Genomic DNA, 17,869 nt, shown 5'->3' with positions numbered 1-17,869 from the left:
TATTTACGACATACTAAACAAGGCTCTCGTCAAGTTTTCAGGTGTGGTGCGCAGCGGGCTTAGCGAGTCAGGCTGATAAATGATCTCCCAGTTCATATTTTGGATGCGGGAAATACATCTATGTATCGCGAGAAGACGTGTGAGCGCTCATACAATCCTTCTTTCTCCTCGCCAAATTTGCCCGAGCAGCAGCAGAAACAGCAAAAAAAAAAAAAAAAAAATGCTTGTTGGCATTGATAGATAGTTATTGATAACCGCCATTATAGCCACATAAACGCCCTTGAAGTATTGCTTACGCACCATGACCGTCAGCTCTTTCTAATAGAAACGTCTCAAGCCCCTTTTTGCGCCCTAACTGATCTTCGCAACGTTTGCCGAAATCAAGCTTCTTCGCTGCCAGTCTTAACGACAGCCCTGAAGGCACCATCACATGAACAAATTCATTACATCTCCAACAAGCCCAGTTGGGGCCCCCGACGTAGCAGCCTCCTGCTAACCAGACTCACTCACCCCGCCACAGCATTACTCTTTTTCTTGTGATTTATTCACACTGAAGGAAAATAATACTTCATATTTTGTTTATGGTATATTGTATGAAGTATAGGTTCGCTTGAGTTGTTCACACAGGCGTAATACTGAGTGTATCGTACTGGGCCCCCTATTTATGTATGTATTTATTTATTATCTGTATATCTAGCTTTCTATCTGGCTAGCTTTCGAGCTATCTGTCGAGCTATCGATGTAGCTCTAGATGTAGCTCTAGATGTAGCTTTCTATCTAGCTATCTATTTATCTATCTAGATAGATATCCAGCTATCTATCTAGATATCTATCTGGCTATGTATCTCACTATCTATCTAGCTATCTAAGTAGCTATCTATGTAGCTATCTATCTAAACTATGCATCTAGCGATCTATCTCACTATCTCGCTATCTAGCTAGCTAGCTAGCTTTCTAACTATCTGTATATCTATCTATCTAGCGATCTATCTAGCTATGTATCTATCTAGCTATTTATCTATCTAGCTATTGACCACGCTATCGAGCTAGCTATCGAGCTAGCTATTGATCAAGTTATCTATCTAGCTAGCTATCTAGCTGTCTATCTAGCTATCTATATTGATATATACCTAGCTATGTATCTATCTAGCTATCTCTCTACTAATCTATCTAGCTATCTAGCTAGTTATTCGTTATTCAGCTATATATCTAGTTGTCCATATAGCTATCTAGCTATATATATATCACTAACTAGCCATATATCTAGATATCTATCTAGCTATGTAACTGTTTAAGCTAGCATAGGCACACTGACGGAAAATAATACTTCATATTTTGTTTCTGGCATATTGTATGAAATATAATCCTGCTTGAGTTTTTCACGCAGGCGTACTACTGAGTATATTGTACTGCTCCCCTTTTTTTTATTTATTATAATTATTTTATTTGTAAATATATTTATTTATTCATTTATTTCAGCTGGCATGCGCATACTGACAGAAAATAATACTTCATATTTTGTTTATGGGCATATTGTATGAAATATAACACTGCTTGAGTTTTTTACGCAGGCGTAATATTGAGTATATCGTACTGCTTCCCCCCTTTTTTGATTTTTTTAATGTATTTATTTATTTTAGCGAGCATGGGCATACTGACGGAAAACAATACTTCATTTTGTTTACGGCATATTGTATGAAATATAACACGGCTTGATTTTTCTCACGCAGGCATAACACTGAGGAAATCATACTACACCCCCCTCATACTCCCACCCATTTTTTTTATTTTTTTATTAAGATGAAAAATGGCGAGGAAAAAAATTCCGGACTCCTGCCCCGAGACATTTTGTGTGGCATATTATTTTACAGTGCTTTGATCAATTTGTCTGTCAAGCGAGGCTGAGATGTGAGGGGGAAAAAAACTGGGGGTGGGCCAGTGGCGACGATGGGGGTGAAAGCAATTTAGCCTGTGAGGTCCTCAATAGAAACGTACTCGGGGAGCCTCCGTGTATGACATGTTGCATTAGAACCTGAGTAGCCTTTATTGCCTGATAATGTCGCAAGGCAATGCCGATATCAATCACCCTTAAACAGGCCCTGTGATGTGTTTTCGTGAGCAGGAGGAGTGAGGGGGGTGTGGGGGTGCATGAAACATTTCTTGCAAAATAATTGATTTATTCCAAGCATGGGGATTTTTTTTAACAGCGTTAAAAAAAAAAATACAGTGATACCTCGGTTTACGAACTTATCGGTTTACGAACATTAAATTTATTAACATTTTTACCTTGGCATACGAACTATTTTTCGGGATGCACACGGAGCTGCCACAATGAGTGATGTGTCGTTCGCGAACGAGCCCGTTCTAATAGGAAAATGGCAGCTGTTTTTGTCCTCTATTCCCCGCCCCACAGTCTTCGGTTAAAGCCATGTGATTGGTCAAGAACGCAGCAGTGAGGGGGAGGGGATCAACTTAGCTAAACAGAACACAATGATGAGGAACTAGATAAAATTATCGCAGAGAAAGCACCAACAAGGCATCATTCCTGAAGATGGTAAAAGAAGAAGCTACGTTCTTCTTCAAGTGTTTAATGCTAATGAAACCGGCCACTCCATTCCATCAAGCCATCAATGACCATAACAAAGGTAAATAAAATGACTTTATTATACAGTATAGTTTATTTATTTAATTATAATACCATAGCACATTTATTATACATAAAATAAGGTATATTTTGTGTATTTTTAAGGCTTAGAAAGTAGAAGAATATGTTTTATGGGGACCTGGGAACGGATTATTCTCATTTTAAAGGTTTCCTATGGGAAATAATTTTTTGGGATACACACTTTTCACCTTAGGCACTGTCTGGGAACCAATTAAGTTCATAAACCAAGGTATCACTTTATAAAAAAATAAAAAGTGATGCTAGGAGCTAAAAAGTGTTCTGAACAAGCTCCTATGTAAAAACTGTAATTAATTGAACACGGATAAACATTGGGCTCCATTTGCATATAGATATCAACAATATATTTGCGCAACTGAATTCCCAGCACGCCCGGGTCACATGATCTGCCTAAAATCCTTGAGTGTCTCCAATCTTTGTGCTTTCCCGGGCCGCAAATCTTCCTTTTCACACACACACACACACACACACACACACACACACACACACACACACACACACACACACACACACACACACACACACACACACACACACACGCCGCCCCCTTTTTCGCACCCCCCTTCAACAAAGCCACATAAATCTGCGTCTGATTTTTTTGTTCTTCTTTTTTTTTTTGTTTTGTTTCCACATCGCTCATTGTTTTTTAGTTAATGATTTTCATCTGTTTGTTGTTGCTGTGATAGCGTGGGGGGGAAAAAACGTACCATATGTTCTGGCAAAAGACAAATGATTAGCAAATGAAATTCCGGACAGCTGTCTGACTGAAAGCGCTCGCTTGATAGCATTCTGCTACCATAATTAGCTTAAGCTTTGGGTTAATTAACTTTCTACCTGGATATGCATAATAATAGCGTTGCGTAGAATGCCAAGCAGCCTCCCCGTCCGTATATCAGCAACGTGGGCTGGCTTTTTATTTTTGGAGATTATTTTGAGTTTTGAGAGCATCTTTCAATTTCAAGAGGCGATTTAGCTCGGCGTCGGCTAATATTGTACCCCCCCCCCCCCCCCCCCATCACCACACCCCCCCCCAAAACCACCGGCCAGATAATTCTGAAACAATAGGGTTGTATTATGTGGCAGAAATGGCATTTCTGAACGTAATTAAAGAGGATGAAAGCAATCGGCGCTTTTTTAAATGCTTTTGTCTCGCGCCAGATCCCCCCACCCCTTTGCCGCCGCCCCCCCCCCTTGTTTAAAAAAATACCCATCAAGAGGAGAAAAGAAGCAGGAGAAGTGGCGAGTCCTTATAAAAGAGAGCCTTTTGAGACTCAAGTGGAGTACAACAGTAATTAGTCTTTTGTATGAATTTGCCGGCCGCGGTCATGATTAGCTAAGCATATGAGAGGACGGTGGGTTGGCGTTGCTTTTAAAAATAAGGGGGGGGGGGTGTTAAAGTCTATTTATCACCAGTTCTCCTCACAGCTTTCCATTATCGCCGGCAACACCGGACCGGGGGGTGTTTCGAGAAGCGCCTAATTGTAGTTTTTTTGTGTCAAAACCGTCACCCCCCCCCCCCCCCCCCTTACCCCTTTTTGGCATTCGTACGTAGCCGGGCATCCAACAGACCCCCCCTCCCTAACCTCCCAATAGCCAAGCTATCCCCCCCCACCCCCGTCACACGCACTTGGGGTGTTGTGAATTAACATTCCTTTCATAATCATAATACATGTTATTTCTAAGTGCCTTTCAAAACTCTCAAGGACACTTTACAGTCACAGGTTTTTTTTTTGTGCGGGTGAGCAGTGGCAGCCATTTAAAATTCTTCTTTATACTTTTAAAGCTATCCATAATCTTGTCCCCTTCATACCTATCTGACCTTCTTCAAATGTCTATTCCCTCTCGTTCCCTCAGATCCTCTTCCTCCCTCCACCTCTGTGTGCCCCTCCCCTGCCCCGTCTCAGCACGATGGGGGACAGAGCTTTCAGCTGCTCTGCCCCCAAATTCTGGAACTCCACCGATTTAAAATTTCATTTTCTGTGTAGCTCTATCGCTTGATTCTATTTATAATTGTATTTATTGTATTCTATTTATAATTGTATTTTATTTATTATTGTAGCTTTGAAAGACGCTTGAATTAAAATGTATTATTATTATTATTATTATTATTATTATTATTATTATTATTATTATTATTATTATTATTCACGCCAGCGTTCACTCTACCCGGAAGTTACACAGCAGCAAAGTTATGAAAGGAAGAGGAGAGGAAAGAAAGAAGTATAAAAACAAAATACAGGAACTACTGTAAAGGCAAGCCACTCTCGCTGCGCCATTTTGGAGTCAGAAAAACAAACAAACAAAAAAAAATTATAATAATAATAATATGACAACACAAAAACACAGGCATTCATTCTTCAGCACTTGCTGTACCCTCTTTGTGACACGAAGCAGTTCTAGATGAAAGAGGAGAGGATCAAAGCATCCTTTTCAGCAGTGGATCGGGGACGTCATGGTAGAACGTGCACGTCTACTACAAGCTAAATGTTGAAAGCAAACACTGACAGCATCCATCGACGAAAAGAGTCTCACATCTCCTGTCCCACGTAAATCCACTTCAATTCCAAGCCGCGACACGCTGAATCGCGCGATGCTAAATGAGGGGTGGGGGGTGTTTACATGATGTGCTCACATGCTGAGAGGAAACATATCAACAACGTACAGTATGTTATTTTCGTTTTTGTTGTTGTTTTTGTTTGTTTTTTGCCCCCCCCCCTCCCGTTGTTATCATTTCTCCCCGCCTGCGTTGCTACTTCGCCCCCTTAATCACTGCTAACGACGATGTCGCCGCGTCCCGAGATCTGACTGCACCCCCCCCCCCCCGCCCCCAAATAAACCGCTTCCCCATTTGTAACTGAAAACTGCTTTGTCATCCCAAACCGCATCTCTTCTGAGATCTTGAATGAAACCATCAGACGGGAAGGCCGAGGGGGACTTTTTTCACGCAGTCTCTCTAAGAAATACTCATGAATAATTCATCGCGTGATAATATTCACATCATATCTTTTTTTTTTTTTTTTTAATATTACACTTTTTCCCCTGCCGCGGCGGCGGCGGCCTCGGAATATTGTTTAGCATGTTGTGAAGTGTAGTACTCAGCTGTGTATTCATTAAGGTGCCGCTCCCACTGGCCCCCGGACCCCATCTGTGCTCTATGTTTATACCCCTCCGCCCCCTTTCTCTCGGGACCGTCCCAATCAAGCTTCGTGTGCCACTTCCTGTGCAGAGCAGCACCTGTGTAACGCTACCTGCGACGCGCTACGCACAGACGGATGAGACTAAATCCTGCTAATGTTGCGTTTTTTAATTTTTTTTTTTTTTTTTAACCCAAACGCACCCCCGGGGGGGGGGGGGGGTAAATTCAGGCGGTTGGGCGTAGCTAAAAGCAGCTACTCACGCTGCTGTCGACCGGGTTGAGCTAGTTTGTTTCCCCGACTTGATTGGATTCTGTATCTGCAACGCGCAGAAGTGTTAGCCGCGCGCGAGCGACGTCGCCAAGCAATATGCGGCGAGATGATTTCGCGCCGACATCTTGGAGTACGAGTCAATTATGTGTTGTTCTTGCTTATCTTCCTTCGGCACCAAACAAGGATTTTTGATTGGATTCTGTATCTGCAACGCGCAGAAGTGTTAGCCGCGCGCGAGCGACGTCGCCAAGCAATATGCGGCGAGATGATTTCGCGCCGACATCTTGGAGAGGACTACGAGTCAATTATGCCCAAGTGTTGTTCTTGCTTATCTTCCTTCGGCACCAAACAAGGATTTAGTCAAGGATTTAAGGGTGAGGGGGCGGCGGGGTGGGGATCATGCTAAGCGGTTCACAACAAAACACTCAAAACTCTTGGGAGCGGCCACTGATTTAAAAATAAATTACAGAAGACGAAGCGCTAACACTCGAGGGCCCTCAGTAGTGCTGGCGTACACAGGTGAAGATTAGCCTCTGCGCTAATCAGAGGAACAAGGCAGTAATTTGCTCCGAACACAGACAGTAATTAGGACTTGGTGACACCCGATTCCCATAATGCCTTTGTGCTTGACGTGGTCAAGTTTTGACAGAGGCTATCCATGCGGGGGTCACAGTCCCGTACACACCCCCACCGCCGCCGCCGCCGCCATTCGTAGCTTAGCCTCCCTTCCGCGGTCTCTCAGCCCTCTTCAGCGGAGCCTCTAAAAGGTCCCAGCAGTTGCCGGGCAGGGGGGAGGGCGGGGTCCCTAATGTACTTTATACCTCCCTCGCTAGCTCCTTACTATTCGGGTAATTGGAATCTTTTACCGCGGCGCTTGAGAATAGGAGGCTAAAAAATGCGCTCGGTCGTCCCATCGTAGATAAACATTGCGACGTCGGAAGCGCCGCCGCGCTACATAATGGAGTAAGATTTAAAGGCTGTGGGTATTACAGTGATACATTGGCTTACCAACTTAATTGGTTCCCAGAAAGTGTGTGTAAGGCGAAAAGCGTGTATTCCAAATATTAATTTATCATAGGAAACCATTAAAATGACAATAATCCGTTGCCAGCTCCCTATAAAACAGAATTTTCAACTAAATAAGCCTTAAAACTACACACAACATACCTTACTTATGTATAATAAATGTCCTATGGTGTTATAATTAAAGAAATAAACTATACTGTATAATAAAGTGGTTTTATTTACCTTTGTGATGGTCGTTGATGGCTTGATGGAATGGAGTGGCCGCTTTCATCAGCATTAAACACTTGATGAGTAACGTAGCCTTCTTCTTTCACCATCTTGAGGAATGATCCCTTGTAGGTGCTTTCTCTGTGTATTCCAAACATTAATTTTCCATTGGAAACCATTAAAATTAGAATAATCCGTTCCCAGCTCCCTATAAAACATAATTTTCAATGAAATAAGCCTTAAAACTACACACAATATACCTTATTTTATGTATAATAAATGTGCTATGGTGTTATAATTAAAGAAATAAACTGTACTGTATAATAAAGTCGTTTTATTGACCTTTGTGATGGTCGTTGATGGCTTGATGGAATGGATAGCTTTTTGCATAAAGTGTCTCAAGGAGCTCTGGGTTGTTCATCTTGGACTTTGTGATATTACAACAGCAACAGACACACTAGAAACTTCATTAATAACTGGTTCCCTTGGTTGTAGGTTCTCTTCAAATTATACAGATGGCTTGTGCAGGTTATTTGTGGAGCCTGTTTGATGGGATATTTTAACCTTGCAGTCTATACTCTGCCTTTGAACTATCAATAAAGTTAAAACGAGTCCAAATTTCACTGTATTTTCTATCCATGTTGTCACCATTTCACTTTTGTATTTGTTTTCACTTTTTTTTTGTTTCAAGCTCTGTCGTCTCCCTTTCGTGTGTGTGTGTTTCTGTTTCCGTAACCCCCTCCTTGCTGCGTTTGTCTCCTCCCTCCTTAACCACGGATCTTGGCCAATCACATGCGGCTTTAACCGAAGACTGGGGGCGGGGAATAGAGGGGAAGAAAAAGCTGGCTGCCATTTTGTTAGGAGCTCCAAGAACCGGCTCGTTCGCGAACGACACATCACTCACGGTGGCGCTCCGAAAAATAGTTTGTATGCCAAGATTATATTCTCGCAAATTTAACGTTCGTAAGGCGAAAAGCTCGTGAGCTAAAGCGTTGATAAACTGAGGTATGACTGTAATTGCCTGGGAGAAGGCCTAATTGTCATGTGCTGTGTTGACCCCCGCCTCCATGCACACCTGCCGCCATCACCTTTTATGCATCGCGCTAGGTCGCTCGCTAATAAGGAGGAGTCTGCTATCTAGAGAGACGTTTATCCTGCTCCGGTTGTCTGTCCAACCCGGCAAAATAGAACTTGGCGCCCACAGAGGACAACAAGGAAGCATTCTTTAACCCCCCCCCCTTTGCCAGCCACTCGGAAGGCTCTTGACTTTAATGCGGCGGCGAGATCGCCATCTGAATGATCCTCAAACGGTCCAACAAGCCGCATTGAGCGAGTGGCTTACGATTGTATCGCCAGCCGTCAGGATCTTGACATTCATAGAGACGTGCTGTGTTTTCCCCACCACCCCACCGCACCCGCTGCCTTTTTTTTGTTGTTGTTAGACAGTCATTTTCGGCTTTTTTCATGCTCTCTTGAGTCCTTGACGTCTCCGAGTTTAAGTCTGTGCCGTTATAAGGCCGGGGGAAAATATCGGGAGCGGGTTTGGCCTTTTCTATTTCATCCTCTGACCCGCCATGTTACCCATGATCGGTGAAGGAGAACCCTGGCAGGCTGTGTCAAAAGTGACAGCCGATCGAGTTAGGATGAGCGCCATCACGCTTCATGGGATGGAGGCATGAGTTTCGGGGTTTTTTTTCCCTCTTTCTCTTTCTCTCCACCCTTTTTTTTTGCGCAAGACACCATTACACCCTTGGCCAGATTCCTTTCAATTAGATGTTGTGGCGAACCTGTTTCATCCTGACCACCCCCTCCCCTCCCCGATAGAAAAAGTCTGACTGAAGACTTACAAGTGGAGGTCTCAAAGTGCAATGGAGTAAATTGGCAAATATAATAATAATAATAATAATAAGGATGATAAAGATAAAAAGATACAAATAATACAAAAATACAAAAAAAAAAGCAAAAAATACAAATAAAAACAATACAAAGAATGCAAATAAAAATAAATAAATAAAGAGAATAAAAAAATTAAAAAAACAAAATAAACAAATAATAAAACAAATTATAATACAAATAAAAATACAAACAAAAATACAAATAAAAATACTAATAAAAATAATACATTTCATTTGTCAGCGCCTTTCAAAACTCTCAAGGTCACTTTACAGTCACGGGGCAAGTTTTTCTGTGGGTGAGCAGTCGCAGCCACACGCACCAGCGTTCACTCAACCCGGAAGTAACTCAAATAGATATAAAGCTAGCTAATACAGTAGATATCTAACTAGACAGTTAATACTGTAAATAATAATAATGTTAATACTAAAAATTGATGCGTGGGTGGATGCTCATGTTTTTCTACTTCTTTCTTTCCTTTCCTCTTCCTTTCATAACTTTGCTGCAGTGAAACGTAAATGTCTCTACCGCGAGACGAATAAAGGTCCATCCAATCTTCTTTTTGCTAACAGTACAGTTTATACAGGTGAGTAAGTTGTATTTTTATAACTATAATTTTTTTTCTCTCCATAACTGCCAAGTTTCAAGCAAATTTAAAGTCAACAAGTTCCTCCTTCTTCATTTTTTTTGTCTCCATTTGATTGCTTCCTCTTGGATGAATAAAATAACCGTCGAATATTATACAAATGCGCAATTCATTCTTTATATTAGGAAATAAGCAGCGCTCCAAATGACTCCCACTTTGCGGCGCAATGATTTATGGTAATTGGAAATTGATTGTGACAGGAGCACAATATTAGAAAAATTTTCTGGAATCGCAATCTGCTATCAAGGGAAATATTCTTTTTTAGTGCGCGCCGCATCCTGGCTACCCCTGAATTATTTGTTATTACCTGTGATGGAGTCAAAATATGATAACTAGCCGCAAGACTTGTATTAGATCAAGATTTTTTTTTTTCTTTGTCTGAATCAAAACGTGCGCCCGGAGTAGCGCTTTGGAAGCAATTATTGTATTTTTTGTGGGTTGGAGTTTGGGGTGGGGGAGGGTATTTTTTTCCTTGACCCTACATGTGGACAAAGAGCCAAAAACGGAAAATAAATACTCAGTCTGTGCATTTTTAAAAATCAATTCATACACCGCAAAGTTTCCGTTGCACTTTGTGCACTCTTCATATTAACGCGCAAATATTTGCCAATCGTTTACGATAACGTCTTATAATCACAAGTGACCAGACAGCTTGCTAGCAACCAGGAAGTAGAAACGCATAATTCCAAATCTCTGTCGTGACAAACAGTACAACCAAATGTGACCTATGGCCCAATGACCTGTCCGATCCGGGTCATGTCACCAATTGAAAAGTTCAGAATGAACTTTTTACTCGCTTTTTTTTTTCTTTAATGCTCTTCAATATTAGATGTGCATTGCTAACAGTAACTAGCGGAATACTGTACATTCTCTGTTGAACAATTTCACGGATGACGAGAAAGGTCAAGATGTGTTTTATTTATTTGGTCAAGATATGTTTATATTGACATACATTATAGTTTGTCAGTCAAGTACAGTGATGTTCATGTGCTATATACAATAGCACATTTATTATACGTAAAATAAGGTATATTTTGTGTAGTCTTGAGGCTTATTTCAGAGAAAATAATATTTTATGGGGACCTGGGAACGGATTATTCTCATTTTAATGGTTTCTTATTGGAAATAACTGTTTGGAAGATGAACTTTTCGCCTTACATACAATTTCTGGGAATCGATTAAGCTGAGGTATCACTGTCCATGGATCTTAAGCCCACTTGTAAATCCGCCAAAATAAAATCAACAAACATGGCGGCACTTTTGAGTCAAGACACGGTGCAGCAACGCAATCATGAATTAAACCGCTATCTGATGCCACTGTATTTTTATTTATTTATTTATTTGGTTATTTATTAATTTTATTTTTTTTCCCCTGCGTTTTACGAGCAATTAAGACAAGCCGATGATGACATCCCCGACGTGTAGTTTCACAATCCGCAACGTTGTTGCGCTCGCAAGCGTGGCGTAATTTAGGAGTCGCGGAGGACCGTGGAAATGTTGCCTTGCGCTGAACATACATCTCGGCTGCCCTCGTGCTCTTTCTAAACAATCCCCTCGTCGCACCTGGAGGTGACAGACTTCAACTCCACTCTTGTTGTTCTTACATACCCCCTCCTCCTCTTATTTATTTATTTAGCTCTTGTTTACCAGCCATAACATGTGCTGCATTGCATTAACTTTTACCACTGTCAATGTTGTATCACTCACGCCTGTATCTTGAAACCGAGGGCGGGGAGGGAATGAATGTCCGAGAGAAGATGTTTGGTCTTTTTGAAGAAGGCGGTGGTATGTTGGAATTAACCATGGTGACAAGTGTGAAGTGTGAACCAGGGAAGGGCGGGCGGGTGGGGTCAAAGGTGACGCGCCTTAAGCAAAGGTGCGCTCGCCTTTGTCCGTTAGATTGTAAGGGCCTGCGGGTCCAGCAGGAACATTTCCACACACAATATCCCCGAGCTGTCAGTGTGCAGTGGCTGGAACATCCTCTCGCAGTAAGGGGGGGGGGGGAGGTATAGAGGATGTGGTGTTGATGGAGTGGTGGGTGTCGGTGGGCGTGGGGGTTTACAGAAAGGTGGCCTGAAGATCCTTGCAGGGAGAAAGAGAAGGTGATGGAAGGTGTGGGGTATTTTATTTATTTGTTTATGTATTTATTTATGTATGTATTTTATTTATTTGTTTGTTTATGTATCTAGCTAGCTAGCTCCCTAGATACCTAGCTAGCCAGGCCGACCTGGCCGGCTACCGAGTTAACTACCTATATATTTATATCTTAATCTATGTATTTTATTTATTTGTTTTGTTTATGTATTTATTTATGTTATTTTTTATGTATTTGTTTATGTATCTAGCTAGCTAGCTCCCTAGATATCTAGCTATCCAGCGACCTTGCCGGCTACCTATCTATTTATAGATTTATATATTGATCTATGTATTTTATTTATTTGTTTTGTTATGTATTTATTTATTTGTTTATGTATTTTATTTATTTATGTATCTAGCTAGCTAGCTCCCTAGATACCCAGCTTGCCAGCGACCTAGCCAGCTACCGATCTATTTATATATTGATCTATGTATTTTATTTATTTGTTTTGTTTATGTATTTTATTTATTTATGTATCTAGCTAACAAGCTCCCGAGATACCTAGCTAGGCAGTGACCTTGCCGGCTACCTAGCTAGCTACATATCTATTTAGATATTTACATATTGATCTATGTATTTTATTTATTTGTTTTATTTATGTATGCATTTTCTTTATTTATGTATCTAGCTAGCTAGCTAGATACCTAGCCAGCTACCTAGCCATCTGCTGCTGTGTTACTTTAGTGTAGAGTGAACGCTGGTGCGAATGGCTGCTGCTGCTCACCCGCACAAAAAAAAATATGTGACTGTAAAATGTCCTTGAGAGTTTTGAAAGGCGCTTAGAAATTAAATATATTATTATTATTATTATTATTATTATAGAAGCGAAAGAGTTGCAGTGAGAGGATAGAGAAATGGTGAGGGCGGGGGGGGTTAAAAAAGAGAGACAATAACAAGTAGGAGCTGGCTGGGCACTCACCCATGGCGACTAGAGATTGCCACGAGCCACGTGCGGCCATTGTTTGAAAGGGTCTCTAGCGCAAGACCCCCGCCGGCGGGACCTCCGCGAGTTTCCACCTCTAAACCGCCACGCGGTTTCTTGTCGAAATGAGAGTTATCCGCACCTCGGACTGTATTTACAACCGCCGCTCAACGACACCCGGGAGGCTTTTCAGCGCACGGCCGCAAATGTTACCAAGCGGAAATGCTCAATGGCGGACGAACGCGAAAGGTTGGCATCCGGCGTCAATTAGGAGAATGCCACGAGTGGAACATGGGAGTTTCTCTGCCAATCAATCCCTGTTTGGATCAGCACCAAACATGGTTGATTCTGCCCTCGAGTCATATTCTTTGTTTGACCCAAATTAACGGGGAAGAGAGGTTTCCTGTTCAAAGCAGGAAGATGCTAGCCCCCCCCCCCCCCTCGTCTTTGTAATTATCACAAACCTGATAAATAGCTTTTTTTTCAGTGGAGAGTCAGAATGTATAAAACATTAAAAACATTTAAATAACAAATGACAATCATGATCTGTGACATCAAATCTGTATTTATTTATTTTTCTGTCTGATATGTATCTAGCTAGCTATATAGCTAGCTATTATTCTAGCTACCCAGCTATCTAGCTGCCAGTCTTGCTATCAATCTCCCTATCTAATGTAGCTATCTAGGTAGCTATGTATTTATTTGTCTGTTATCTATCTAGCTATCTAGCTAGCTAGCTATTATTCTAGCTACCCAGCTATCTAGCTATATAGCTATCAATCTAGCTATCAATTTCCCTATCTACTGTAGCTATCTAGCTAACTATTTATTTATTTGTCTGCCTGTTATCTATCCAGCTAGCTATCTAGCTAGCTATTATTATAGCTACCCATCTATCTATCTATATAGCTATCAATCTCCCTATCTACTGTAGCTATCTAGCTTACTATTTATTTGTCTGTCTGTTATCTATCTAGCTATCTATCAAGCCAGCTATATAGCTAGCTGTTATACTAGCTCTCCATCTATCTAGCTATCTATCTAACTATATAGCTATCAATCTTGCTATCAATCTCCCTATCTACTGTAGCTATCTAGCTAGCTATTTATTTGTCTGTCTGTTATCTATCTAGCTATCTGTCTACCTAGCTATCTAGCTATCTAGCTCTCTAGCTAGCTATGTAGTTTTCCTTCTAATTTTGCGATCAACACTGTGTTTTCAGACGAAAAAAAGTACCCAAAATGCATTGTGTGTCACTTTCAAGGTCAGGGGCGTTCCCTCCGTGACATCACTGAGGGCATCGTCATCAACTCGAAAACAGGACTTCCGGAATATTCAGCACGGGTCTTAAAACGTAAAATTTAGCTATATGCGGTGGAATCTTTATAACATGCGCTCAGTAGAAGTCATTTGAAGTCATTTTACAAATTATAGACGCAACTTGTGCGGAGGTGTCGGTTGTCCTTTAAGCCTCCTTCCTTCGCAGAGGTGAGAAGACGCTTCGCACCTTAATGTAAAGACACTTTGTCAAAGGGCGAGGATGGCGGTCTTCGGGGGGGTCACGCGACGTGTGTTTAACAAAGTAAATGTCCATTATTAATACCGTACAGGATAAGCCAATTTTGAAAGAGAGGCACTTAAATGGTGACATTATTTATTTACAAGCGCCTTACACCAGTTAATGGAATTGGCCGCCACGCTCTTAAGATCCGCATCACAGCTTGAGGTCCACTTTGCCGTAATGCATGGACGGGGGGAGGGGGGGGGGGGTTTGGGGGTTGAAAGAGAGCGAGACGTACTTCCCAGTAGGGTCTTTAAGTGTCAAATATGGGTCAGTCCGCTCACGTTGACCTAGGGGGTGGTCAGCAGCAGAGGCGGTGGCGGTGGAGAGAAATTCAGCTGTTAAGCGATGCCGTCGGAAAATTCCTCCAAGCTAAGATGCTAAAATGCGCGTCCATCTGCAGCGCCGTGCTCACCAGTGCGGCTCTGGCCCACCCGAAAAAAAATAAATAACAATAATAATAATAATAATACATTCATTCTTGTCATGAACTCTCAACCCGAGTTGAAATTCTCCTTCACGCCAAGCACTTTTGTCCCTCAAACTGAATTGAATGTTTATGTAGTCCTAAAATTGAATATTCTTTGGATGACCACGACAAAAACCCTGGCACTGGAGTGGACACATTTTTTTTGCACATTGTCTGGCAGTGAATGAGTTAAAAGCCATAAAAAGTTCCTAGGTAAAGTTTTTTTTTTTTTTTTGGGGGGGGGGGTCAAAATCTGAAATCAATCAACTCCTTGAAAAAGGCCTATAAGAACACAAAGTTTCCCATGACCGACGTATGACTTGAACCGTCGATTCCCTCCGGATGAAAGGTCAAACGAGACGTACGTGTGAAAATCGTTGTCGGTTCAAATATCCCGCGTTCCAAATGACCGCTTGAATGTCTTTACTTTTCTTTCAGCTCGTTTTTTTCTTCATTTTTATTCTTCACGTGAAGTAGAGTGACAGCGAAAGAGTGTAACGTTGTACTCGCCCATGTCCCTCATCACAACTTCCATTTCACTCCGTAAATTATGTCATCCACACCCCACCCGCCCGTCGGGCGTCCAGTTACACCCTTGTGGCGCATTTTAACGCAGGCTCAAACTGGAATGCTCCTCTGACAGCGCCCCCTTTTTTACCTGTTCTCCCCTCAGAAGCGGCGAACCCCCTCCGAGCGTCCGCCCGGTCAACTGCGGCTGGACGGAAACGAGCCCCGAGTTGCGGCGTTGCGTGGAATGGCTCCAGGCGTACTTTGCCGATCCGCGCAGCGCTGGGAGTCTCCCGCCGCCCGCCTTTCACCATCCCGCCCTCCAAGCAGGTTTGTCATGGATAAATATTTGCAGAGCCATTGGGCCAGGCAGGGATCAGCCTTTCACTCTTAATTGTCACTTACATCACTTACACTCACTGCCGCTATGTGTTTAGAATGAAGTATTTTATAGCTGTGAGAGAGTAAGGGGGGGGGGGGGTGCAGAACATGCAGCTGTAACTTGGTTCAGTAATCTGCGGCGGCGCTTAGCATGCGTGTTAGTCTTGGCAAGCTTTCCCATGATTCTTGGCACATTCTTTGAAACTGATCGAATTCCACTTCTTGACATTTTCAGGCAGGAAGTGCTTTTTTTTTTTTTACTTCGAACCCCCCTTAAACCCCACCCCCTTACTCTGCCGATTTAATGAGAACGTGTGAATGGCGGTCAAGTTTGAATGAGCTTTTTGTCAGCGGCGGGGAACCACGTCGGCCCTTGAAATGAATGCGGTACAAAAATAAAATAAAATAAAACAAAATAAAGTACCCCCAAAAAATACCAAATAAATACAAAAAATGTTTACAAAATACAAAACAATACAAAACAATACAAAACAATCCAAAATAATACAAAATAATACAATACAAAACAAAACAATAAAATAAAATAAAACAAAATACCAAAGAAATAACAATAATACAAAACATTAAAAATACCAAATAAATACAAAAAATAGAAAATAAATTACAACAAATAAAAAAACAATACCAAATAATACAAAACAAAACAATGCCAAAAAAATACCAAAGAAATACCAAGGAAATACGAAAAAATTAAAAAAATACAAAACAATTCAAAACACTACCAAGAAATACAAAACAATACCAAAAAATACAAAATAAAATACAAAAATGTACAAAACAATACAAAAAATACTAAACCATACAAAAAAATACCAAATAAATACCAAATAAATACCAAATAAATACAAAAAAAATACCAAAAAGTACACAATACAAAAAATAAAAAAATAAAAAAATCAAAATAAAGAAAAAAAGAAGTAATAAAATGAATGTACGAATGAATAAGATTGAACACCTGTCTGTCTTTTGTGTTGTGTCACATTATTTATTTTTGTTGTTGTTTTGACTTCAAAATGGCGCGGCGAGAGTGACTGCCTTTACAGCACCTCTTGTATTTTGTTTTTCTACATCTTCCTTTCCTCTTACTTTCACCACTTTGCTGCTGTGAAATGTCAATTTTTCCCCTGCCAGACTAACAAAGGTTCATCCAATCCAACGAATGAATGAATGAATGAATGGTAGCAAACAGTGCTGCCCCCCTTATAAGCCATTTTTTGGACACCAAAGTGCTCCTTGTACACACGGGGTTGGGTGGTGGGTGCGGTGGGGTGGGGTGGCGGTGTAAAATCCCTCTAATATATGCATTTAACAATTGTCTGCCTTCCTTCGCAATCAGGCCTCGCTTTCCTTCTAATTTCATGCAGACCCGCAGTGCTTGAGTGATGGCATTTTCAATGAGCAGGTAGTCCGTCGAGACACCCCCTCCTACGCCGTCCCCCCACCCACACCAACACGCCCATATACAGCGACGTAGTCCCACGTTCCCGCGAAGGCAATACAGAAATACATCAGGACCAATTACGATATCACCTTTCAGTGCGATTCCCTTTGCCACCAAGTGCTTGTGTACCAGCCCCGGGGCTCTTTCAAATCGCATCTCATCTCAAGTCTTTGGGGTTTTAATTAAATTTCAGGATAGATGGAATTCTTCATTAGTACCTGATCTGAATAGGTGATTGTGCCACGTTGCAGCTCGCCTCCCTCGCTTGTTGTTTTGGGGGCTTGGTAAATACTGTTTTTAGGGATGGGGGCGGGGGGGATTACTCACGGTGGTGGCTCGTGTTAATTTAAAAAAAGAAGGTAAATGTTTGCATCGAGAGTACTGTATTTTCCGCACCATAAGGCGCATCCAAAAGCCTTCATTTTCCTCAAAAGATGACCCTGCACCTTATCCGGTGCGCCTTATATGTGAAGTCATATTGAGCCGCAACAGGTCAGGACCCCTTTTTCTTCATTCATTCATTCATTCATTCATTCATTCATTCATTGGACTGAATTAGCCTTGATT

General features: G+C 41.6%; 1 protein-coding gene across 1 annotated transcript in view; it reads left to right on the top strand.

Moving 5' to 3' along the window:
• The window catches only part of mgmt (O-6-methylguanine-DNA methyltransferase), a 173,879-nt gene that overhangs the window by 5,347 nt on the left and 150,663 nt on the right, over positions 1-17,869 (top strand). Inside the window, exon 2 of the mRNA XM_089011696.1 lies at positions 15,626-15,789. Coding sequence (XP_088867822.1) covers positions 15,626-15,789 — 164 coding nt within the window. The remainder of the gene's footprint in view (positions 1-15,625; positions 15,790-17,869) is intronic.

This window comes from Hippocampus bargibanti, linkage group LG13 (assembly GCF_051943395.1).
Source record: "Hippocampus bargibanti isolate YZ-2025 linkage group LG13, ASM5194339v1, whole genome shotgun sequence".
Lineage (NCBI taxonomy): Eukaryota > Metazoa > Chordata > Actinopteri > Syngnathiformes > Syngnathidae > Hippocampus > Hippocampus bargibanti.
The sequence above is the reverse complement of the archived record's forward strand: the minus strand, read 5'-3'. Positions and strand labels throughout refer to the sequence as shown.